The sequence below is a fragment of the Strix uralensis genome, chromosome 3 (assembly GCF_047716275.1).
Source record: "Strix uralensis isolate ZFMK-TIS-50842 chromosome 3, bStrUra1, whole genome shotgun sequence".
In the NCBI taxonomy this organism is placed as follows: Eukaryota; Metazoa; Chordata; class Aves; order Strigiformes; family Strigidae; genus Strix; species Strix uralensis.
This window is the reverse complement of record NC_133974.1, coordinates 68,016,871-68,044,152: the sequence shown is the minus strand read 5'-3', so window position 1 is coordinate 68,044,152 and position 27,282 is coordinate 68,016,871. Positions and strand designations below refer to the sequence as shown.

The 27,282-nt window shown below is 36.7% G+C and overlaps 1 protein-coding gene across 2 annotated transcripts in view; it reads right to left on the bottom strand.

Annotated features, from left to right (window-relative positions):
- Positions 1 to 1,123: 1,123 nt before the first annotated feature.
- ADGRG6 (adhesion G protein-coupled receptor G6) overlaps positions 1,124 to 27,282 on the bottom strand; it is a 113,655-nt gene continuing 87,496 nt past the window's right edge. For both annotated transcript variants that reach the window (XM_074862697.1, XM_074862698.1), the window contains 10 exons: positions 25,689 to 25,805; positions 24,508 to 24,553; positions 22,542 to 22,648; positions 19,639 to 19,766; positions 18,084 to 18,352; positions 16,437 to 16,551; positions 15,077 to 15,360; positions 11,082 to 11,183; positions 8,525 to 8,677; positions 1,124 to 4,063 (listed from right to left, as the gene is read on the bottom strand). In XM_074862697.1, the coding sequence (XP_074718798.1) occupies positions 3,885 to 4,063; positions 8,525 to 8,677; positions 11,082 to 11,183; positions 15,077 to 15,360; positions 16,437 to 16,551; positions 18,084 to 18,352; positions 19,639 to 19,766; positions 22,542 to 22,648; positions 24,508 to 24,553; positions 25,689 to 25,805 (1,500 nt within the window). In that variant the 3' untranslated portion in view covers positions 1,124 to 3,884. The remainder of the gene's footprint in view (positions 4,064 to 8,524; positions 8,678 to 11,081; positions 11,184 to 15,076; positions 15,361 to 16,436; positions 16,552 to 18,083; positions 18,353 to 19,638; positions 19,767 to 22,541; positions 22,649 to 24,507; positions 24,554 to 25,688; positions 25,806 to 27,282) is intronic.

Below are 27,282 nucleotides of genomic sequence, written 5' to 3'. Positions count from 1 at the left end.
CTGACCCATATATGGTTTTGTGTCTTTATATATAGTAAATGCATAACAACTTCTTATAATGGCTCCACGAATGACACACTGCTGCCCTGTACCTCAGTAGCTGTCCCTGTGGTTACATAGATGTGTCTGATAATAGATCAGCCTTTCAAAAGTAATAAAATGAAGTGGCATTTTACGTAACTCAATGGGTTACAGTAGGAAGCTGTTAACAGTAGAGGATTAAAATAAAATTGTTCTTGGTATTTAAAAAGTGATGAAATGAGGAGAAAAATAAATCCACCCCCAAACGCTGCAAATCACTCCTTACAAGTTTGGCATCTGCCAAGATCCTACTTGGAAAAAAAAACCTCAGAGGGTCCTCCTACACTGTTCAAGGCATAAAGCTCACAGGTGGTGTTCACTGTCCACAGACTCACATGGACAGACCGTCCACAGGCACACACAGCATCCTCATTAATAAATGCCACTTATCACATGGGGTTTTTCTGATTGCTTTCTAAAAACCACTACCGCTGTATCTTCATATTCTGTGCATTTTCTGTGATGACACTTAAATACAGGGGAGCAGATCTGACACATTTCAGCAGGTTTCCATGTTCTTTAAACATTTAAAGGTAGGCCATTAGTGTGTTACATTTAATGTTTATACATTAGTGTGTATTAATCAAGTGATTAACTAAAATATTTCAACAGCGATCGAAGTATGAAGTGGAATCAAGTTATTGATAATGAGGGACTACATTCAGCTGGAAAGAAATGTATAAATAGAAATAACTCCCAAGTTTTAGGTTATTCATTTGTATTACTCCTAAAATATCATCCCAGTATACTGTCTGTTGCCTTGACTTTCATTTCTATGACATGACTGCTACTATAAATAAATGAACTTGCATAACTTTCAGAGCATTCAGTAAATGTGGCATTGAGTAAGTCACAAAAGGGAAAAGCATATTCTGTGAAACGTGTTCCTCTGATGAGATGGAGTTAGTCTCGCACATTTATTTCCAACATTTTGGCTAGGCATGTACCTGTCTCACATACTTAATAAACACAAGATTATTTTCCAGAATATCACTGAGTAATTTTTGCCATCAAACACTAAAAAAGAAAAAAAAATCAACAATTCACTATCAAAAGACTTTAATTATTTGGAACACTAACATCAAAAATGTTTACTTGAAAATATTTCTTTCCACTTTAGTCCATCTTCGAACCTGTTACACTATATTCCACTGACTAGTATTACAAATTACACTGGCATGTGTTTCCTCATACTTGTAGGATAGAACTACAGCAAATTTTTTCACAAGGTGTTTGGAAAAAACATATATAAGAAATTATTCTTTCCCTCTTCTTCTATGATGAAGCAGAAGCTTAAAGTAACAAGAACAGTCATTATAGAGCTAAATATATTTGACATATTTAACCTCACAAATAAATAAATATATACAAGGGAGGTTACAGCATGTCAACTACAAAGTAGAAGCTTTACATTGTAGAACTGAGAGCATTCAAGCGCATCTCACTGACACAGACAGTTTAAGATTACTACATGGTAGTAAAAAAAGAGAAAATCTTAATTCAGCAAAAATATAGGTAGCTGTACATTAAACTGATAGTTAGAATACATCTCAGCTTCAGTTAGGATACTCTGTTTTTTATTTATGTTTTACTAATCTATTATGTTTTATTGATTCCTCATTTTTTCAGGAATGTTTGGCTTTCCTTCACTTCTGAACACCTTAATCAGGTAGAAATCTCACAGTAAGCTGCTATGAGAACACTATTATCTACAGTAGTTAAGCAAGTGGGATGATAAAATATAAATTCAGTAAATGCTTGTACATAATCTCTCCCTAAATTATTTCCCCTATTAAAGATATCTGACAACACTCATCCCTGTTAATAATTACATTTTAAGTGAATGGGATTGACTTTCATTCATACCACCATGTATTTGCAGTTATGAGACTGAGGTTTCATTAAGGTCCATGTAGCGACAGCAGTGTTTCTGGACAGAATACCATCAGGACATCCTCCTCCCACCAGGTGTTTGCAGCCAGGGAAAATACGCCATTTGTGCGGTCACAGCATTAAACGATCTCTGCACACAAAAGCGCATGCAAAGAGCAAAGAAGGCACAAATCCACATCCCTAATCACTGAACATCCCCCTGCTTGGCAACTGAAAAATCTCAGTATAACTTTCTGGTCACCTTCTGAATACAATTAATTAAATATTTGGCTAAAAGTATTTTGGTTAGGAAAAAAAAAAAAGCCCTTTTTAAAATGTAAATTTCCATTAGGAGATACTCTCCTCTGAAAACAGTATTTGAAAATACCTTTGATGTTTTGGCCCATGCCTTCAGCAATGTGCAGTTACAATTTTTGTAAAACCTGTCATGGGGTGAGACATGCTTTGTAAGGAGAGATGCACTTTTGGCAGTCGTGGCCACATGCTTATGTGTCACACATTTATAGAGATTAAAACAAGGAAGCATTTTATGCTCGTCTGTTCTCTGCATACACACACAACTCAGTGTTGTTATGCACACAGTATAGCAATGTGAAATTCCCTAATTTTGCCTGAACACTGTTTAAAACTCTGTGCTTCCAACGACCTCAAACAAGTCAACCAACAGGGGGGCAGGAGAAGGATACTGATACTGATAACATTATGTGCCCAGAAAGATGTCATTTATTTATTACTGATAAAAATATTCCAGATTATTCTAATGTTGCAATGCCATCTGATGGAACTGTCTATACATACAGTATATCTGAAGTACACAGACTGACAAATGAACCCATGGGTTTAGAAAGTATTCATCTTGTATTTAAATACTTAAACTTAAGTTTTAGCACCGTTCATTGTTCTTAGATTGTCTGTGGTACACATTGTGGTTTCCTCTGCCATATGTGCATTTACTGTGTGCATTATTATAAAAATATGTGTGGAGAGAGATCTAGGTATACATTTATATATTTATATATAGTTGAATGTCTTCTATTTTGTTTAGTGAACAAGAACATTAAACACAGAATTGCGGCGGGAGATGCCGCATTTCATACATACCAATCAATAGATGTTGAAACGTGACTTTGTGTTAACTTGGGATTTACCTGTGTACTTGTTCTGCACAGATGCAAATGATATGTACGACTGTCTGTTTTCATACATATCAACGGGCTTAAAATTTGCAAGAGTCACTAGCAACCTGCACGCCCTTCTCAGCCAGCACATCTATGTAATAAGTGTGTTTCTATATACATGGATACAAAATAGCCTGAATTTACAGCACATACTGTTTTGGTAAGCAAGATTTGGATTATTAGGTCTATTTAGTCAAAAAAGGTTTAAAATAACCCTTTAACACTGGTGTTAGGGATTTATTCACGTACAAATAAGGAACAGACAGCACTAGACAGTCAAGGAGCAAGAATCTAACAAGTGTAGGGAAAATCCTCATTTTTCAAAGGAAAAAGACCATCAGTAAACTGTTCAATAAGAGCTTGCCTGTACTGCGTGATATGTCTGCTATTTTCTCCAGGAGTCGAGACTTGCTTCTGTATGGACTATGTAATTTAGAGTTAGGCTTGTGGCTCTTCAGTCTTAAAATTATTTACACAGGATTACAATTACCTGTCCAGGCATCATGTTGGCTGGCACACATTTAAAAACAGCTCAATACCATGGTGGAAAACTGTCTTTTTCCACAACAGTAAAAAGGTAGACAAACCAGTCCTCGAGTGGAAGCTGTTAACAGGAGAACATTTATAAACTGGGAAAAAATAACTAAATAGGTCACATTCTACGACATCCAGTATTTTCAATTCCAAGCAGACTTTTTGTCTTCCTTTGGTTTAAAAAATTCAGAAGCCCAGTTAGAACTTTGTACTGTGACTAAATGTGTCAGACATGATGATATTTTTATAGAAGTTGTCAGAGTGAGGATTGCAGTATCCCTTGACCTTATCAATAACCTGGTGGACAGGGATGATTGATGTCTGTTCTCCATCCTCTTGGGCAAATTTTGAAGATGGCTTGTCAAGAAAAACATTCTCTAGGAAGAGGAAAAAGCAACAACAGAAGTTAGGGCTTCTTAAGCAAACTCATAGTTTAAGAGGTGTGTCACTTCCACATAGATATGCCTTCAATTGCTGCTGAATGAAATTACTGCCCTAAATGCCAGCAAACAACTTTTTGGCTTGGCATTGGTTCTTCTAAATTCTTTTGAAATGCCTGGTTTTGTGGGCAGGCCTCTCAGGTCTCTCTTGAAATTATCCCCCTATTATTTTGCCTAAAGTAGCTGACTCCTATGACCATTTAATTTATTCATTTATTGTTGATGCTTTGAATCTTACAAACTAAAAACATTTTGATAGCACTGGAATAGGGGAGACCTCCATAGCATCTGATAAATAACATCTCCACATAATAAAGTAGTGGAAAATGACAATAAATGGATTTAATTATTTCAACAGTGGGGGTTTTAAGCTATGCACAGAAATAATGTACTCTGCGCAGAATGTAGCAGGAAGTGACTCACATCTTAAAGCAGATAACCAGGGCTGAAACTGGCCTAAACTTTGTGCTTGCCTAGCATCGCTTTGTTTTTTCCATAATGTGGAGGGTACAGACTGAACAACTTTGGGGAGGAACAGATGCAGACAACTGGCATTCAGATTTCATGTGCTATAAGCCAATGGTGGAGCTGAAGAGAAAAAGGAGCAAGGCAATTCCCAGTCGGGCTGGGAAAGTCTGTTTCAGCAGCTAACTCTATTGCTGTTCAGAAAACGGTCAGTAGGTAGAGCTCACGTAGTGAGCAATAAGAAGGAGAGAGCCTGTATCTCATTTTCTCAAGTGCCTTGTCCTAATGAGCTTTCTTATCTCTTCCACTGTAGTGAATAAAGCTGAAATTAATTCTCTTAACCCAGGCAAGGTTTGGACCATCGCAAGCCGACAGTAAGATGGAGCATCCTGTGAAGCAATATTTTCTACAAGTGACATTTCTGATGGCTGTTTGCAAGACCTTGGTGAAATCACCTTCAAAAATTCCTTGGTAAAGGATCATTTCAGAATTTAGCATATTACTGAAAGTATGATTTCATAAAAAATGTTTTTCTTATAGAAATAAATTAACTAAAAATAAACAGAAGAGTAACCCACCCCTGCAGAAGTCATGATATCAAGCCATAAAAGTGTTGCAAAGGAGAAATGGATTGCAGAGTGAGAAATCAAAACAGTTTCACTCATGAAAAAAGAAACAGGCATGTTCAGGCATATCAGGATGATTTTTTCAAAGCACGCAAGAATGTCCATGAATTGCAGCAAATAACTCCATGTCCAATAGCAAACTGCTGAGTACTGTGTGCCTTTCAAATGTATACATTTGCTAATATTTTATTACAAAGTTGAAAAGTGAATTCTCAGTCTTTAGGGAAAGTTTTTGAAATTCCTTGCAAATATGTACACTTTTTTTCACAAGGCATCATTACATTGTTAAATATCAGCTATTTCCTCATGATATTTGCATGCAGGAACTATGTAAGGCCTTTGAAAGCAGTGGGGCCCTCTTTTTTTTATCTCAGTGGGTTTCACACCTAAGTACAGGTTCAAATCCTGAATCACTGAAGTTCACCCAGTAGGGTCCAGCCAATATTTGTGTCCCAGTTGGTGCATTCTGCAGTCAACCAGCAGTTCACAGCATGGCTTTCAGGCATATATAGTTTGTCATTCAGAGTTATTTTGGGTGTGACTGGATATGAAAAAACAATGGCTAGAAGACTAATTCCATAATGGCCATAGACCAAACAGAAATACAGTATCTTAAAATTCCTGTGATAACTTTTAAAAATACTAAATAATTTTCTAGGACTCAATTAGATCATTTTTGCTTTTTAATGTGTGCTTTCTGTATGGGTGTTTCAACTTAATCTCCTTTCCCCAGACTACTGTACACAGGCATTAATGTTGGGACATGGTCTGTTTTCTAAAATGTTATCTTTCAAATGCTGTATGCCCCACGCAGTGTGCAGACACCCAGAGTTTGAAGCACATTTATCCCTTGATTCAGCATCAATGGCACAAGATGTAATAGTGAGAAACAAGCAGCGTTTGATTAGCAAAGTCCTTTGTGTCAATGAGGACATCATGCAAGTGGCATCCCTCCACCCTGTTCAAACCATGCATTCAACAAAAGCAATTCTCACTTTACCTGGAATGCTGCACCACTGATGAGGAAAGGGCCTTAGAAGACATTATCTATACCACAAACACATGAATGCTTGTGTCAATTCCAGGGAGCACATTATAACCACATTAACAAGAGTTGCCAAGACATATAGCTATTACATTATTTGACTGCAATTTAGCTAAGACATCAAACCAAGAAGTTTAGCTGTATTAAAAATCAGAATCTTAATGTTATTTTCTATTATTTTAACATGTGAGAAGATATGTCAGGTATTTAAAACCCTAACGTTAGCAAAAATTCCTTTGGAGTATCACAATAAAATGTGCATTTTCAGAAGTCAAAGCAAAATGTATTAAAATTTTAAAAATATAGAGAAAACTGTGGTATTCCCTTAATGTCCAATAAACCATCACATTACAAACTATGACTACACTGTCAACTGCAATCCCAATCCCTTCTCGGAAATAATTTATGCACGGGATTAAGCTCACCACTTCTGAAGAAAGTACATGAGTATGTTCCTAACTGCAAGCTTCTTTCAACTTATTCTTATCTGGACTGTTTTATTGTTTTGCCTCAAGAACACATTGCAAAAACTCTAGCACTAAGTCTCTTTAATTGTCAGACTGATATAAAGCTCTGAGTCCAACAAAATATATAAGCTTATTTTTTATCATTAATCCCAATAGCAAGGGTCTAAAGGTTGATCTGCAATGAGTACAAATGGGAATTCTCTGTCTACAGTACAGAGAATGCTCTGCAGCAGAAAGGGCATGATGCTCTCCTCCTCTACTACTAAATTAATAGTAGCACTGTGATCGGTGGATATTATAGATGCTGTTCGTGGAAGACTGCTGACAGAAGTGTCCCTTCATAGGAGAGACAGCTGAAGACAGCTTGCTCAGGGCAGCTGGCTGCATGGCACATCAAACCTGAGGTGGCAGCAGAGACAGGCAGCCTGGTGAGACCGGCGCCAGCTGTGTGCGTGCTCCCAGTGCGGCTGTGAATGGCAGTCCTGAGAGCAAGCTCAGGTACACCAGCGAATTTCTAAGATACTGCTCATTTTTACTGTATTCAAAGCAAATGTACTTCATGTATTTTTTCGATAACCAGAAGAGGTTTAGACTTAAAATACCTGATGCACAACCCCTCATGCTAATGGATGCACTGAACACTGGTTGGTGAAAAAATAACTACGTAATTCTTTAAAAAAGGGGATTTCTAGACAAAAATTGTGTGCCTAACTGTATCAGGTAATGATCATCAATAAAAATATGAAGGTATTTCCTGGAAACTATGCCATATATCAAGGAAGGAGACTGTAGCATCATAGATGAGTCCTTGGGACTTCTGAAAATAATTTCTTCTTAAGAAATAATGGAACTTTCCTTCTGGTAAAATCATCTATTTCATATCTAAAACATTGCTTCTAACAAATATTTTAAAGCAAAAAAAATATATCTTTGGGTTAAATGTGTTTGCAGACTTTATCTCCTCTACAGTTTCAGAGAGGATTCTGTAATAACGTTAGATGACTTTATACAGTACAAAAACATGAGTTCACAAAAACCCAGTAACAAAAAAATCTGAACTATTTAAGTGATTTTCTGAAGTATTATCTCACATGTAAGTAAACAGACTTGCAAATCATTCCATCTCCTCTCTTTTGTGCTCCTTTAAAGTGTTCTTAAATTGAGCATATTTTATGGCATGAGCGGAATATAGATGATGTCTTTTATTACATACACCACTGACATCTAAATAAATAAGCAGTAGATATGGCACGCTATTTGTAGAAGGGAAAGACAATGCATACTCTGGAAACATAGTATCCATTTCCACGTTGCCTCCATTTCTCACTTTACCCATAAAACTGTTACAGTTAAATGGAAGCAATTTGACCAAGTGAATGAGCTGTGGGCTTGGATTCAGAAGATTTGATTCCTATTTCCAGCTGTGCTGCTAGCTTTCACGTTACCTTGGGTGATGGACGTCATCTCTCTGTGCTTTGGCTACCCTGTGTTTACAACGGAATAATAAGACTTATCTTTTAGCCAAAAAGGTGAAAGTGCTATAGAAAAATCAAGATTTGCTTTTGGAATGCCTACTTTTTTAGTATGGGAACATACTGAGATCAGAACTATATATTGGATGTATTGTATATTAGGTTAAGACTCCTATTAAACAGTAACATATATTTTAAAAATACTGAAACTATATGAATTGGTGAAATTTTCTCACATTAACCTTTGGGTAGAAATCCCTACTGTACCTTTGACATGAAACTACATATTTACAGATGCACTGTGTTACAGTGCAAGAACTCACCTGTATGGCTGTTTCGTTTGCAGTATGTATTTGTTGTAGATTTTGATTTGGATGTTAAATAGGTTGAATTGGAGCCGATGGAACTAGAGGATAAGGATTTCCCAAGATTATCAGAACTCTTCTTTATAATATTGGTTGCTGTTTTGCTCCAATCTAAAAATGATTGAAAAGTTTTACATAAATAATTACCATAGGTACTAAATGCCTAATTTATTCAGTTATGAACAGTTCAAGTATCAGATGCATTTCTTAATCTTGCTTATAACAAAGAGCCTATCCTTTTCCTGTCCGGTCGTCTCTTTGTTTCTTAAGAAACACAGGAATTATTCCAACTTTATTTACTTTGCTGTTTACTAGAGTAGTTAAAATTGGTGGCTCTAACACTCTAACAATCATGTGGCTGGAGGTCAGAACTGTAAGATCTGGCTTTTGAGGATGCAGGAGAGCAGTGAAGATCTGTACCAGTATAAGGATGCCAAAGTTTCATCACCTCAAGAGAGAAATCCAAAGGGACGGGTAGGAAAGAGATGTATAGGAGCATTTACAGAGGTCTTATCATTTGAGGGCTTGATCTGCTGAGGTAGATAATACATACTAGTGCATTTGCACATGTTAAAGGGTTTAGCATATCGGTGCACTATGAATACAACAATGTATATTGTTGAATATTGTTTAACATTAACAATTAATAATAATGGTTATTCAGTAGTTCACATTTGAAGAGTTTTGTCTGAACCATTAACACAATAGGCTCTTACACCGGAACAATTTCCAAAATTAAATTAAATAACAGTAAACTTATTGAGGAAAACTGACACTGAAAAACTCATCACAACTGTCCCAATACCAGTGGAATAAATGTATCTAACCACTTCTGTATCATATACTTGCAGGTACAGGTAGTTTCACACTTTAGTCTTGTTGTTGTAATTCACTCTACTGCAATGAAATCACAAAATGGAAGAGAAGTCCAAACCAAAGACACATAGGCCACTTTAGCCTTGATTTAAATCAAGACAAGGATTTAATCCTAGATCACTGCTATAGGGTATAGGTTACTATTTCTCCAATCTAGCTATGGCAGTGCTGCAAGGCTTTGGCTTGTTTGTTTCTTTGCTTTATCATAGCATGCCCTAAAGTACACTTCAGTCAGATAGGTATGCAAGTTCACAATTGGCTTATATTTCACTGTTCTGCCTGCAAACTGCATCAGGTCCACGAAGAATAAAACCAGCCGGTGGTCAGCCAGTGGTGATGGACTGGTTAATGCTAGGCGTAATGACAGCACATTAACTATCCCACTGAAGTACTCAAATCCTTCAGGTTTTTATTTCTATCATACCCACAAGCTGCCCAACAGCAGCATAAATATCTGGAAATAATTTGATCCATCTGTGTTTTCCAGTTCAGGAGTTACAGCACAAACCACATGGAAACTGAACATATGAAACAATCTGGATGGCTGATCTGAATGAATATGCTTTTCCTAATTTGTATTCACTCTTTGAAATCACAAATCAGGTTTTCTAACTACAAAGTGAAAGCATAAATATTTTACAGTGTACAATGAGAATGCATTCTCTAAACAAAACAGAGCATGACAAAGCAAAAGTCTTGATATCAGAGCAGTTACTTAAAACCTTGAAACATACCTTGGATGCCAAGAGAGAAAGGACATAAGATTATTTGGAGCACTGTTATTATCCAGGATAGACTGGCTTACCTTACTAGGCAATGAGCTTATGCCACCTTACATCAACTGTAGATTTCAACCCTCATCACTGAGCAAGAACCATATGAGCAAATATTATATAGTCCAAAATGATTACATCATAAAGCAAATCCAGACTGCCTAAACACAGGAGTATAATGCCATCTGAGATAGCCAAAGGTGCAGGAGGCTACAAACAGTGTTCCAAGTGTTGCACTTCAAAGTGTCCAAACCAACTGCTCTCCTTTCTCTCTGAGAGTCACAGATAAAGATGAACTTCAATTCTGGAACCTAAGCAGGCTTCTGCTAAAGGAATTTCCTGTGCTTTTGCATCTCTAATGGTCCCTCTGAATTATATGTTGAAGGACAGAGCAGTTTGAAAAGGCAAAGATAAAGGCAAAATACCTCAGAGTACTTCTATCTGCTTTTAAGAATTGCCCCTACATCAACCTAAGAGTCCACACAGTTCAGTCAACATACTGTAATGTAGAAGAAAAGGAATAAGATTGGCTTTTGAATGACAGAGTTTGAATCTCTGGATCTTTATCTAATTTATTTGTCAGGGTCCCAAGGGCCTTCCAAAGCCATGCTCATAGCACTACAAAATTTACCAGCTGCCTTCAGTGGAAAACTGAAAGAGAAAACTTGAGAATTTTTATGAAGTGACATCTGAAAAGTCCCTTGGCAATTGTTAGTACTGAAGTGAAGTGACAGGCTATGATTAATCTATTTTTCCACATCTCTGGTTCACATTGTATTATATTAAAAATAACATAGCAAGTGGTTCACCTGGACTTTTATGGACTACTGCATCATCTAAGGAGGGGAGCTGTGAATTGCTTTTACCTGAATTGTCTGCCAGTCGGAATCTGCCACAACAGAGATGTCTCCTCCACTGTTTCTGCACATTTTCTTTCATAGCGCAATGGAATACAAATATAAATAAACCTGTGACAAAAGCAAATAAACAGCAAATGAAGCATGTACTTACAAAGAGACAGATTAACTAAAATCTGCTATGAAGTACAAGCAAAGAAAAATCATCTTCATGTTTTCTTATTGTCATCTATGCCTCATTTAAGAGGTATGGAAATTAATTAAAGCTTTCCCATCCTCTAGCTGCTATATAAGTGTCTGAGATATCACAAGAGAGACAACAGAATCCCTTTTATTGACACTGTTGATTTAGATCCAGTTCAGTGTGGATCTTTTAATTATTCTTTTTGGCTTAGAGGAAAATAATTAAAAGGTTTTGTCTTTGAACCAAATGAATATTTTGCACCCAACAGGACTGCAAGAGCCAGATTACAAAGTAAATACAGACACTATTATATTAGCAAGAAGATATTTTATCTTCTCCTGTTCCATATCTACAGAACTGTGGGCTGTACTCTTTAAAAAACAGAAGTCTTGTAATTGGCACTAAAGAGTGACCTGAAAAAGCACACTTGGATTTATGTGCATCACATGCATGTACTTGAAATGATTATGAAAATGGTAGAATATGTTTACAAGTACTAATTAGGTGCCCAACTACTTACTTCTGAAGAAAACTACCTGGTTTGTGCATGCAATTGCAATAAATGTGTTTAAGAATGTTTTCGTAGAGTTCATTTTTCTCATGCAATCGTATAATCTTTATTTTCAAGACAGAAGATAAACATCTACCATGTGGTAAAGAAGGTCTTAACTGCATGTATGGTATGATTTCATCATTCTACAGAGATACTTTAGAGCTAAATATAGAAGTTGGAAATCTCATATGCTCCTGGCTCTTCCCAGGCAGGCACTGGCTGTGGAATCTTCCGTCGTTCTCCAGCCTGGCCTGTTCTTGTTTTACTCTTATTCTCTGGGAGAAAGCCAACCTGAGGCTGAACACCTGATGGCAAAATGTTACTGCCAAATCCCTATGATTATATCTCATACACGAATAAATGCTACATAATGTGGGCAAACGTGGTTAAGTGCCATCCTTTAAAACTGTTCATTTATGATCATCATGAATAGTTCGGTATACTAGTGCCTACTATGTTTCAGCTGGTAGAACACAATGGCAGGGTATAGCTTGGAAAAAAATGCTCTGGAGCATAAATTTATCCTCTCCCCTCCAAAGTGCTGAGGTCTAATTTTGCCTGAATGTGTGTCATTGAACTGGACTTTTATTTGCTTATAGTCATGAGGCCAGGCTGAGACCACTGAGATCAGTTAATTTCAGATAAAGGTTGTGTCATGAAACACATTTTTTGCAAAGGTTTTCGAGAGCTGATGGGTTAAAAAAAAGGAAAAGCACAGTTTAAGAAAGGCAGACATACTTTAATGCATCCCATATGCAAGCTTTGTTGCTTTATGGTTACTGTGTTTGCACTTAGTAAAATATTTCTCTGTGTGATTTGTTTTAAGCACAGAGTAATTCCAATGCAATCACTAGCAGCTCTTACAGGCTTAGAAATATGCAGTTGTTTGTGGCCCAAAGTACTTCTTAGGACTTCTGCACAACTACAAACTTACTGAATTGATGCTTAATGAAATTGTGGTGAATGGTTGGAACGTTCTGAATGATTAAAAAGAAAATGCATATGTCTATAGTAACACAAAATGAATGCACTGCATTAAGGACTTTGTCTTTGCCCTGTCTGGGCTTGGTCTCCAAAATTTTTTCTCTGTATTTCATTATTCATTAAGTTTACAATGTGCTTTAGTAATACAGCTTTGGTTTTGTTTCCCAGAGCCAAATCAGACCCTAGGCTTGGCTTTAGCTTGGCTCTGACTTGAAAGTATTTGGCTTGCCCAGGCATATATATAAAATGAGCAGCCAAAAAAGAGATGTTCCCAGATTTTTACTCTGAATGTCAAAGAGAGAAAAATGATTTCTTATGTAGATGAAATAGCAAAGTACAGTAACATCAGTAGTTGCTGCAATCTACTTTTTCCCTGCCAGCGCACAGAAAACTGTCGATGGAGGCTGATGGTATAGCTTAAAATACTCATGTAGTTTTCAAAAACTTGAGAGAAAAAATAAACATGTTTACTGAGGCCTTGATAATTAAGCTCACGCTAATACTGATGAAAGACTTGCCACACTGAACTGCTTTTTGCTGCTAGGAAATGCTTCCTGATACAAATCTTAATTTTTTCTTTGCTCCCTTACTGTTTTTTTTACCATCCCCTTACTGCTACATGTGCATTGCACCAGTTATATGTGATTTCAAACATTCTCTTCATTGTTTCTTTAGCTTTGTCTAGCTTTTTCTGACACAGTAGTAAGCATTTTCAGATATGGGACTGTTTTCTTCCTGTGCTTGATATGACATGCCTGAGCATATACTGTGTAATCATTGCTACCACAATCTGTGAAAAGCTCATCACTCTTCTTTTTACATTTACTCCTCAGGTTTTTCAGTTTCATCTCCTGACTTAACTGCCTTCCAAACATTTATTTTTCATTGAACAGTGCTATTACTCCACAGAGACTTAATCAGCGGTGGTCAACCTTGTGTGCACTCTGCACCTACAAGTTTAATTGATTGCACTGGAAATTCTGGTTACAGAGAACTTGTTCAATTTGATGCTTGGCATGCTTTTCAGAGTTTTAATTTTTTTTCATGTTCTTCCCATACTTCTAATCTCTCTAGACCCTTCTGAATTTGAACCCAGACTCACTGCAGCAAATACTTCATTATGCTGCTAGGGGAGTATCAGAATCTGTCCCTTGGAAAAAAAGTCTTTAGTAAGAACACCACATCCAAACAATTTCTGCCATTTTGCCTAGCATTTTAGGTTGAAACTGAACCAAACCAAAACCCACAACATTATTCTCTTTCCACGAAAGCTCAATAAATCTTCTAGTGCAGTAAATACATCTCAATTGTAACATACAAAATCCACACAGGGTAACATTAAGTACTTTTTCCATAAAGGGAAGATATTTTGCTGACCCTGGGAAAATTTATTTTTTATCTCAATATTTGTGTGGCATAACACACCCTCCTCCAATGACATTCTTGGGTTTGTTTTGTTTTTTGTTTTTTTTGGGTTTTTTTTAGGAAAATTTATTTTTTGTATCAATATGTGTGTGGTATAAGACATGCCCTTCCAATGACCTTCTTGGGTTTTTCTTTTTCTTATGTTTTTAGTTGTTCTGTATTAGTGGGTAGGGCAAGTGGAGGCGGAGATTCTTACATCGTTTAGTACATACAGAAATTTCAGCTCTGAGCTGTAATTCTTTTAAATGTCAGCTATATCATTCTGTAATTTACAACTGATTACAATTCATAATTTTTCAGAAGGATGAACTATGTTGGAAATGTAAAATATTCAAAACTTCAGTGAAGGAAACAAAAATAAGCTGACTATAGCAGTCACTGGATTTTCCTAAAAAAAATCCTATATCTCTGTGTATCTCTCCACACTGAAACAGGACTGAATTTTGTTTTATGAGCTTCTCATGCCTTAATAAAATAGTTATGAGCTTTACAGATTACCTACAGGAATAAATTAAGGAAAGAGGCTTCCTATATTTGTTATAATCAGTGAAAGGAAATGTTGAAGGTCATACAGCATCTATCTCAACAGAGATCACTGCAGATCGTTAGCTAGGAATAGCACTATTTATAATACAGTGCATTTTATGGAAAAGACCTTGAAACATTAATTAATTTAACTAAGATATTCAACCCATATGTAGTTGGTATCACTGTTCCACATAAGGGGAAAGTAATGATGGTTTAGTATCAAGACAAGAGATTGGATCTGAGTTCCCTAGTCAAATCACTGGACATAATATGTCCCAGAACAGCAACAGCTCAAATAATATTTATTCACAGAACAGAAATGCAGCTTACCTTGCAGTGAATTGAAAATTGAGAAGAGGTACAGGAAAGGAAGAGTTAAGGGACCCCAGGCAAAAAAGGCAAAGCCCCATGTCATTCCCAGAAGGAAGGTCAGGCTGACCACACTACGGAGGTTCCTCAGGATCTCTTCCTTCAGGCTCCGATTGGTTCTTTTCCCATTCCTCCCACAGATCTGCACCATCACCACAATAAACATGGCAACATTCAACAGAAACATGATTCCAAAGTAGCCAGCACAAGTCACATAAAAGACAACTTCATTCTTGATCCAGCAGCTGTAAAAAAATACAAAAATATGATCATTTTTTAGATAATGGAGACTATCCTCCAATTATTTATACAACTACAAGGAAAATCAGACTGTCTGATACCACTGATGCAGAACTATATAAAATGGATCCTTTGTCCATTTTCTGTTTACAAATAGGATGAAGCCCCGTGGCATCTTAAGTGACTATGGCCCATAGTATTCGCACATCAGAAATCTGAGGGTTGTCCTGCATTTTAGCTAAAACTAATTAAAAAGGAAACCTGACCTCGGATAGAAGCTGTGGGAACTGCAATCCCATCATGGAAATTCTAGACTCAGTATGAGTAGCTTCACCACTTTCACCTGTGTGAAGCATGGGACACTTTAGTAACAAGAGTGGGCAAATTTGGATCTTCAGTGTCAAAATCTCAAGTTTGCCACTTGGGCTAAAGGAGAACTCATACATCTCTGGAGAAGAAGCAGGACAGGTAGTCCTTTGAGGTAGCCATTTGTCAGTCAGCCATGTGAGAGATCTAGTTTATTCCTCTAGTAGTAAATGGCTGGAAAGCTTAGCACGATACAATAATAAAAATACAGAATGACATTTTTATTTATTATGATGAAGCTTTGCCAGGCAAGGAACAGAAAACGAGGAAACAGTCATATAAAAATTTTGGCATTTGGAGATTATTATCTGGACATCAAGAGAAGAACATAGAAAGCTACTGAACTACACTGACAAAAAGCTCGTTTATTTACAAAAGAGACTATTTTTATACTACTACTTTCTTTGCTCTTACCTAGAAGATATAGATTTCATTTAAGATAAACCAAAACAGGTATTTTTATTTTATTTTCATGACAAAACTTACGAATTGTTCTTTTCCCAGAGGAGTGTTTGTACCTGGCACTGGGTAATGCAGATTTACCTCCAATTTTTCTTATAGCCTTCTTCGCACTTCAGATTCAAATAAATTACCAGACAGTTTTGTCCACTTTGCTTGTTTAATGTACCTCTTACTTTTCCAAAGCAATCTGACTAATGCTAGGGTGTTTTTTACTGTAAATGCTAAATTGTAAGAGATTAAAAGAAATACTCACAAGTCATCTCCTCCTTGCCCATTAGCATCTTTGCCGTACAACTCCTTGCCATAAACATGACTTGCATTTGTATTAGCACTTGCTAAAACAATTGCTATCACCAGAGCTGGCAAACCTGTAACACAAGAAAGCTTGCAGCTTGCTTTCAAATCTCCTAAAACTCCAAATTCACCATACAAAGCTGAATTATTGATGTCTCCATCCCTATTGCTCTAATACAGAGTATCCTGAGGTAGTTCTATGTCAGAAAACTGCACAGAGAAGGAAACAATTTTTCAAACAATACAGATGTACAAAACTTTTAAAGCACTTAATGGGCATTAATGAATAAGCCTTATAATGTTCTGTAAGGCAGAAAATATTATTTTATATGTGATATGGAAACTAAAGAAAAATAATCTCCCTTAATTACCCAAAGTTAAATTTGCAATTGCACACAGGCTCTCATAATATAGTGAGAAGGAGACTAACAAACAATTACAAAAATGAGATCTAATGGAGGGATGGTATTAGGATTTTTTTTGACAGATGCTAATGTCACTTGATTAGGCTGGGGAACTGGGGAATGTGACCTTGAACCTGTAATTTCTCCACTGCTTCTCTCAACTGTAAATGTCTTCTCTTTTTCTATAGCATTATATATCCTTTACTTAAATGTGTCCCCCCAAAATGAAGCAAACTATGTATTTTTTAATAATAGGGTAAAGGGAATATTTTGGGAAAATAGCTATGCGGAAGAGAACTCTGTGCAGAGAGGTACAGTTCACACAAAAGAAATGTACGTTTCCTGACATGCCTTATTTACATGTCTTATCCTTGCTGTGACAAAACAGATTCAAAGGGGAAGAGGTTAATTTGCTTTTCCGACCACTCAGTCCTTGTCCTCTGCTGAGGTTGGCAAAGAGGATGCTAGTTGCCAATGGAAAGACATCAATTATCAGCTGGACTGAGGCCAGTGCTCTAGCCATGAGGTTAATGGTTTCGTATTGTGTTGTATTATTACAAACACAATATATGCATTCAGGCAGAAGGCACAGATTCCTGATATAGAAAAAAATGAAGAATAAAAGCCTTACTGCCTGAGCCTCACAGTTACTTTTCAGTATTACATTTTCCATTTCAGTCCTGCTGTGTACACTGCTTAGGGCAGGCAGGATCTCTCTGTGGTTTGAACACTGTGCTGAAGCTCAGGAAATTTTGGTTGTTTCTGATTCTGCCATAGGCTTTGTACTTGTTGGCAAGAAACTTTAAGCTGGATTGAAAGCTTTTTGAAAGTCAATGCAAAGATCCCCATAGGTTTTGTAGTAACTGCAAGAGTTTCTGAATTCATTTTGTGCCACGGTTCTCTGATATGACACTAACACTTCCTCTCTCCCATTCTGGCCTCTCTGGAAAGTAAGACCAGTTTATCTGGTCTCTCTGCTCCTCCTTGGGCTGTAAGTTGTTCTGGGTGAAGAGTGCCAGTTATGGTGTATTTCACAGAATTTATACAGAGGAACTTGGTGACATGGCTGGCTGCACACTGGCACTGCCATGGGCTGCAGGGGAAGGAAAACACCACACTGGTTTTGATTCTGCTCTGCATTTGTGATAGAGAGCATCATTTCAACATACATGCTATGTAAATATTGCATCTACTGAACTCACCCCAGCCAATGATGCAAAACTTCAGTATGTATCGTCGTATATACGTGTTGAACACTTTCACTAGAGCAATGTACATATGAACGGCTTCTAGTCCCATCCATGTAAAGGTGGCCAAAAGAAAAAAGTGCAGAAGTGCAGCTACAGCTATGCAGAGGCCATCTATGTCAAACGATGCAATCCAACCATCAAGCAAGAAGATGAGGTTAAGAAAGAGCAGGGCTGTGCTCAAATTCATCAGGATTTTAGACGGATAATCTCTTCTCAACTTCCTAATGAGAGAAATACAAGTGTATATGGTTAATTGGCTTCAATCACCCAAGTCACTCACAGCAGCTGGGTTTACCAGTTTACAAAGTAAATAAAAGCACAGGGATTATCTCCTAGCTATAAGCTTTTGTGATGGTAAGGCATAGTGATGTGTACTATCACTGAAGGCTTCTGCTGTCTGTGGTGGGGGAAAGCTACCACTTCCTTGGGTCCTTAATGAGCTAGTTAACTGCCACAATATTTTAGCAACTGATTCATTATTAAAAACCTTTCAAATTAAATATAACACAATGTGTTTTGTACTTTAAATGAAAACTGAAGAACATGAAAGAAAACTCTGCAAATGCAGCTGACCAGAAGCTCATCTCTGATCATTTTATATGTAAATCTTTGCTTAATTTTTGGAATATGTTGTCCAATGCATGTTGTTTTCTGTTTTGGTTTGGGGTTTTTTTAATACTATCTTAGGAAGACTGAAGATCAAGTCAAGTTTCTTTTTTAACAGATAGACATTGAAATGTATGAACTGAGGGGCAAGCGAACAACTTCTGCCATCTTGGACAAGAACACTACCATAGGTAATGCAATAGGAATGCAATCATTGGAGATATTTAGAACTTGAAAACCCCCTTTTACTCCCCACCCCCCACAACAAACTATCCTTCTTTAGCAGCTGCTCTGTCCTGTCCTGTTACAGGCAGAATGGTTCCTTTGTGTTGACATGACTTGATTTTTCTCTCTTCAGTGTTCACAGAACTGTATCACTTCAAAACTTTTGCATTCCCTTGAGTCACTTTCACATTTCAGTAGGACTGCTGTTGAAATTGTTGTAACACTTCACGATTTATCTTCATTTTATTTCTCTTCCCACTTCTTTCTGAAGGGCTCTAGAATGTAATTGTCCTAGCTGGAAATTTCTCTTTTTATACTTATGATTTGTTATGCCCACACAGGCAAGTTTCATTTTGTTTTTAAGAAAGCCTGGCTGCGGATTTTAAAATAATACATATCTGTTTAGAATCTAGAGGATACTGTACTCCCAAAAGAGAAAATTTTGAGACACATTAGCTCTATTCCCACGCCTGAGCAGCAACACATCAGAAACAGGAGGAAAGTATGAACTTATGTCCCCTTGAAAAAAAATTTCCACTTACAACATTGTGACCATGACTTTGCATTTGTTTATAACATGGATTTCCCTTCTTAGACAAATAAATGACACCAACCATGTAACTTCATCACATATAGGTACTTCCTTTGTGATGTTTTTCACAGAACTAATACTTACTCAAATGCAATATATGTCAGAAGGGTTGCAGCTGAAAATATAGCAGATATCCCACAGCCTATGTAAGTGATAAAGGTGAGGACCTTGGTATTCTGTGGGTCTATTTGTGTAACGGTTCTCTGAAGGTCCTGTGTGAGAGAGGAGGAAGAGGCATCAGTTATAGCAAACACCTTTTCCATGAGCACAACATTCTTTCTTTGTAATTAGTCAAGCAAAACTCAAAAGCACTTTGGCAATACCACTATAACCCTGACATTAGGGTTCATGTTTACTGAATATACTTAGTCTATAGTTGTTACACCTCTTACTTCCTTCCCATAGCTCTTCAAAACATCATGCTTTAAGTATTATAACTGCTGGGATCAGCAGATAAGACAGAGCCTGATACTGATCCTTATAATTCAGTACCACAAATTCAAATGTCCTTCTCTGGAAAAATCTCCCCTTTTCAAACTTTTTATTTCCATTACTTATAGACAACTCTCTTCAAGAAGATTTAGGAAAATGTAATTTAAAAGTATTCATACTGAAATGTGCAACATTCTGGGGAGTTTCTGACATCACTTCTTGTTATTAGAAGTTCGTAAGAGTCAATGTAGCTAATCATGTATGGGTGAAACCAAGGGCAAGATACTGCTTTTTGGTTTTATGGTCTGTTTTGACATGCAAACTACAGTTATAAATAGAATTGGTCAGAAAAATAGTGACAAAGACAACATTTAAAAAAAAAATTGGAAACGAAGCAGGAACATTCTGAGGATTTTTTTTCCAGTTTTCTGTCCAACTGTAATTGCCACATAGTACCGTCTGAGAATAAATGCCAGTGTTATTTCCTTTTTTAAGGACAAGAAAAAATGAGAATGTTTGGATCTATATCACTGTGGAGTAAATGTGAGCAAATACTAACACATAATGGTGTCCATTCTACAGTCAGTGTCACTGTTGTCCCTAGCAAAACTATCTAGCAAAAAGAAACCAATAAAATGCTACAAAACTTGACATTCTTCACAGGAAAAGAAAGGAGCAGGTTTTTTTACACCCTGTACCAGCCTTATGTATCACTTTCTATATACAAAGGAAAGTGTTATTTGAAAATAATTTAATATCTGAATTAAAGTCAGAAAAGTTTATTAAAAGGGAAAAGTAATTAGAAGGGTCAAAACTGTGTAAAAATCTATTGGAATACAGCCCAAATTCAAAGAACTTGTGCCTTATTTCCTACTGCCAGCAAAGCATTTGGGGAAGAGAAGGGACTCATTGAATATATCCTAAAGAAAGTCCTTTTTTTCTCCCTTCGAGGATAAAAAGTGAAACAAAACCACAATTTAGCTTGCAAAAAAGACAAAAAGCTTGTGGCTTTTTCATATCTACATCTGAGCATGACGTGAAGAGAGCAGCTCTATTAAGAAGGGTCTGGAAGGCCAAAGCTGAAAAAGGCAGCGGATGCAGCTCCCTTGTGTGGTTAAGTCCTATGTGTCACTGCAACAAGTTAAATCAAACCTCAAATACTTCCACTAGGAGCACTGCTGTAATCAGGAGCAAATGTCTTTTCTGCAGGTATGTTTTAGAAGCCAAAGAATATTAAGTTTCAGATGGAAAGAAATGTTTCAGCCCATTTCAGAGCATAAAAAAATCACCAAATGTTAAGAAAAGATAGCAGTATTCCACCTTTTTCACATTGAGATTTTTTTCTCTCAAAAACACTTCACACGTGCAAATTGCTGGAGGCACCTGAATGCTAGAGGAATGATGCTCCTGATGCTGAGTGCTCTATATGGTTCACTCTTTCACCTCCCTGATAGCCTATGCTCTACCTGTCTCAGCCATCCAGTCTGGAGACTCTGCTTAAGGCTCTGATAGAGTATGAGTTACACATTTTGTACCAGCCCTCAGTGGGCAGACTTTTTCCAAGAGAAGGCCTGTACTCCAAGGCATCCTCAAAGCTGATGAAAGCCATTTATAAGACAAATATGGGTTTACACATTTCACGAAAGAAAGTATTACCTTATACTTTCTGACATTAGATAAATATAAATCTTGTAAGATTTGCAACCTAAATTTGCAAGGGACAATACAGCCTCTTGAATCTCACGATGAAGAGAAATTATTGTGCTCTCTTGATTTTTCATTTTCATTAGCAGTTTTACTGACTGTAGGACATTTTTCTTAACCTGACTGTTTTCCCTGACAATGATTCTCTCTTTTTTGGTTCTGAAAACAGCACCTCAACTTTTCCTCCTACTTTTTTTTTTCTGCAAACAACTTCTCACTCTCCTGATCTTGAAATTTCAAATCTACCTAGACTTGTTTCTCATTCTCTTCCCTCTTGTTACACCCTCCTGTCTTAGCTGCAGGACATTTTTGTCACATAATATTGTAAAGGGAAATGACAGGGACCCCCTGCACTTTAGGACCTATTAAGATCAGTTTTTTCTGTTTTGCTAGTGGAAGTGTTAGTACTGGGCCTTGGTTTTACAGTCCCTGACTTTGTTTTTTACCCAGCTATGTCCTGGCTTTGAAGTTGGATGTTATAGTATGCTATTTATATTTTGATATCGCTCAGAAGTCTCAATTCCAGGTCTTTTGTGGCACAGTATTTTCAAAATTTCAATAATCTTATGGGCACATTTTACTTTTTATTTTAAAATATTTGTACTTGTAAAGAACATAGTAATAATGTACTTTCATTACTAACTTTATTCACTACCTCATTCCTGAATCCTTATTACTAGTTGTTTAGTTATGAAAAGTTATGACAAAAAGGGGGAAAATGATGTTTTAGTATTAAAAATTGTGTGCAAAAGGAATAACCCAAGTATCAAAAATGAGAGTTGTCTTCACCCAAGACAAAAACTACATTACAGCTGCTAGTACAGGTAACAGTGAACAGTGAGTTTGCCTACCATTAGGACCCCGAAGTGCGTGAGGTGGTTGCATAAGCAAACCGTCTCATTTTCATTGGACTCCACATCCACCTGGCAGCCCGCAGGGTTCCAGCCACCACTGCCACCTGTGGAAATGGAACAGGAGAAACCATACTTTTCAACAAACTCATGTCACCCTCTCTTTTAACAGGTTTCTCACTTCATCTTGTGCAAATGCAGAAGTGCTTTCTCAAATTGGATGAGTGAACAATAAAAACAATCAGGAGAGAAGCAAGTGTCAGATTTCCTAGTTTGTGCAGAGAATCACACCAGGTGAGTGTCCCAGTAATGGACTACCAAGCAGAAGCAATAGATGAAGATCTATAATAAAGGTAGGGAGCTTTTTGGTTAATGAGGGATGAATAAGACCTGCTATGTGGATCACACATTAAGACACACCTTAGTTTTACCAAATAATAATATGGTTTTAGAACTTGCTTTTACCACACTGATGTGATGTCTGCACCTGCCTCCCTCCTACTCATATATCCCCAGGCACATGAAAGCATTTATGGCCCAGGAGCAGAGGGTCCCGCCCTTCCTCTCCGCAGCATGTAATGCAGAAGGTCAGAGTGGATAATTCCAACGATCCTCTGTGGCCTTAAGAGAAAACATGAAGTAAACTATCCCCTACTCACCCCACTTGAAAAGGCCATTCTGAAAAATAAGTAGAAAGATTTTATTTTTAAAAATTAAATGTTAAAAAGTAAAATTTGTATTTCTGATTACTTCTCCTTTCATTTTTCCCTACTAAAATATGAACTAATATTGTGAAACAGTTCATATTCTCTGAACTCTTAAGGACATTTTTGCACAACTCCAGGCAAAATCCAGCAAATTATCTGACTGGCTCTATAATTTTACCTCAAATTCAAGACAGAATCTCTCAAAAGACTGTGAAGATGTTCCAAAACCACTTAAACACCCCCACCCCCACACCCCTACTCAAGCAGCCACTGAGAACAGTTTCCTCCCTGTGTGTTTCTCCTTTAATGTGCTTCTTAAGTTTAGCTTCCTAACTAGTTTTGGTTTTGGTTTGGTTTTTTGGTTTGTTGTTTTTTTGTTTTTGTTTTTGGTTTTTTTTTCTAATTTTTATCCTTCTGCATTCTCCTTAGTTCTTCTGTCTGAATTTACTGCTTTCAAGTACAACTTTGGATGGTAAATTTTATTTCTTGTAAGACTCTCTGTAATAAATCCCTCCACCTGAATTCCTACTGCTAAGGACAGTTACTTCTTTGCTCCATCTGTTTCACTGAAAGGAAGAGTAACATCTCAGTAGTAATCTCTAAAATAGAAGGATCTGGAAAGTCATCCCAGAGAATGACTTTTTCTGTTCAAAGGATGAAGAGCCTGAGTACAGCATCACACATGGGTTAGGCAGTAGCAATGAAGGATGGGCTAAAATGCTGCCTTGTTAATGTGTGTCTCCATACAGGACCTCATCATGCTGACTGTTATCAATTTACAAGGTGGATAAAGTTTGCATAATGTAGTTCCTAACCTTCCATGGAAGAAAAAACAGCTTAAGATTTGTAACAGGCATGATCTCACAATTTAATAACCCAACATTTTAAAAACGACCAGTTAAAAGTATGGTTAAGAACCATTCATGTCTCTGAGCAACATTACTATTTAATTTGCACATACAGACAGATCAGTGAAAAAACGTTATCAGATACAGAAAAGTAGAGAAACTTAATTTACAAATTTAAAATGTTAAAAAAATTTACATAAAAAGACTTCTAAAAAGAATATTTAACATCTGCTGTTACAAGCAACTGTACTAACCAGAAGAAACTAATATAGTCTAAAGACTTCATGTAATTCTGCAAGGATTGATTAAGAAGCAAAATGGCCAAGACTGTGACATTTTAAATTTTAAGATTTTAAAACTTAGACACATTTATTCCCCCACATAAAAGAATTACAGTATTTCTAAACTTACCATTTTTGTTCATATCCCAGAAGACACAGGTAGGCTTAGGATCTTCCTAAGAACACATGCAAAAGTACACTTTGTATACTTCTTCAGATGTAAATCTCATCAACATATACATTTACAACAGATGTTTTACTACATATCTTTCCATTTAATAAGCAGAGAATATATATATTTTGGATTGCTGAAATTTTGTCTACTGTCAAATTAGAACTTTGCTAGAAAGACAGATCTGCTCAGATTAAATTCTAGAGCACTGTTCCTCTGCAGCATTCCTTTTCCATGCCCTCAGAATAATGAAGTTTTATTGTCTCACTAAAGTTGTCCACGAGTATGATGTCTTTACAGAGTCTAAATACTTTTTACTGTTCACTTCCTTAGGGCTTCCCAGTGAATCCTCTACAAAACTGGCCTGGAAAATGTGCAAAGGCCTGCTGAAGTGGAGATTGTTTTGCCTAGCCTTAAAATAATCATTATAATGAAATGCAAGACGAAGTTAATTGAAATGTGAAAATTACAAACCAGATTTTCATTACAATTTCATAAACAATTCACTTAGGTATTGCATTTTAACATCTTCTTTCTTAACTTCTCTAGCGCTATTGTCTCTTTTGGAGTAGCTACTGACAACATGTTTGAGAACAGTCAAGCTCACACGTTTTTTAACTGAAACAGTATGTGCCAAAAGGTTCCATTTGGTCTGTATTGCCCTAAATTAATTGTAGTCATCTTTTAACAACGTGGTTCTGTCCATTCTTCCTTTGCAGAAAACCACATAATAACAAAATAACTTGGAGAACTATTAACAAAGTAATTCATGTTTGATCAAAAAATTTAAGTCATTCTAAAGTTCTAGTGTAATAAATCATGCCTCTGGTCACTGGTCACGAACACGGTCATGAACAGAGGTTTTGCTTATAGTTATTGGCACAGAAATTGCCTCTAAGTGGCAGAATCAAACAGCCTTTCAGATAAATGATAGATAATAAATGGAGTAGGAATGTGTAAGGATGGGAGAGATTATTTGTTTTAACTTTTTGCTTACTTGCTTTTGTTCTAGAGTTTTTATTTCCATTTGAGTTTTATGTCCTTACTGAAAATCCATCCAGACCAATCAGGCTATATGCTTGGCCTTTACTATATATAATCTGCATTCCTGTTCCTCTGAATAACCAGTCTTATTTTACCTGAATTTTGGTATGCTTAATCGTAACCTTCACGTAGTCCTGAAGATCCTGAATGGTTATGTTTCCAATACTGCATGCCACCACAAAACTGGTCAAATTGGCAGGATTTTCTGCATCCTTTGAAAGAGGCAGAAAAATATAATAAATGCTTACACAGCACATAACATAAAAGCCAGAGTACACAGTTTCATTTTTGCAGCGTGCCAGAATAAATAAGTTGTCAGCATTTCTACACTTTTGATCACGTAATGTAAGAACATTATGTTTATAAAATCAAATCATGGGTTTGCCTCATGGAAGTTTCCCTGTTTTCCTCACAGTCATAATCATATATAGGCACAATTATAGAGAGAGGTTAGAAGGCATAAATTCCCCTTTTAATCATTATGTCTGATGCCAACAAAATTATAACTCAAACAATGTAGCAGATAACAACCCATGATATGATTAGCTCATTTCCCTAAATAAGAATAAACTAGCTTTCTTATCTTATTGTTGACGCTATCCTTTTTAGTAGATGCAAAATTTTTGGAGAATAACCTGTTTTCTGTGTATAGTTGCTAAATCATCCTCCATCTTACAATGAATGACTAAGAAGTAGTAAACGAATTCAAAGCAATATTACATACTGTAGGAGATAATATTTTCTACAAGGTCTTATTTGATGGGAATTTAAATAGACGACTGATGTTGTCACTGAGCAATGCCATTTCTGACCTGCAGTAAAAAAGTACCAGGTTGAGAATTTTCAAAAAAAAGCTTTCCTTGGAAACTGATGATTTATTAAAATGGAAGTGCTTTGGAAATACTATTTTCTTTTGATGAGCTTCCACTGAAACCTGCATAGTTACATGCCTGGTTGGCCTTATGGGAAGCTTGGTCACTGCCTGTGGCAGATCTTAGGTCAAATAAAATCTACTGGTACTCACTTTCCCCCAAACAATCTGGACGGCCAAACTCCTGAACGCCCCTGATTCCTTCAGTCTAGGGGTTTTGTTAGCCTGACAAGATGTCAGCTATCAGCTCAGGACGGGGCTCATCAGATCCCACCACTCATGAGAGACAGAACAGCTGCAGTTATTAAGTGCATATTATCCCAAGAAGTATATTTCATTTCTTAAGAACCATATCCAAGAGTTTTCAAACACAGTATTTCAGACTATACTGTAGCCTTATGACATGATTTCCTAAAAATTTTAAAATTCCAGAGGAATGAAAATGCAGTTTTCTAGACAGTTCTTGAGCATTCAGACTAGAGAAAACCTCTTGGCTGCCACCTAAATTTCATCTGACAAAATCTATGGAAGCCTTTGGAGAAATTTCTATGGGTTTTACTGGATTTTGTCTCTAACAGATAACAAATCTAGCAATAAATATCAGATGGCCTCTTCAGGGAAGGCAATTTAATGTATTCTTACTTGTCCTTAGAAAGGAATAGAAATAATGTGTGCATTAAAGTAAAATACAGATAACCACATATTTAGCTATGAGGCTGCACTCATCTAAAGTTAGGGGTAAGCTTTTAGCCAATAAAATATACAGAGGTACAAAGTAAAGTAATGCTTTAAAAACTAAATGACATAAATCCGGTCTA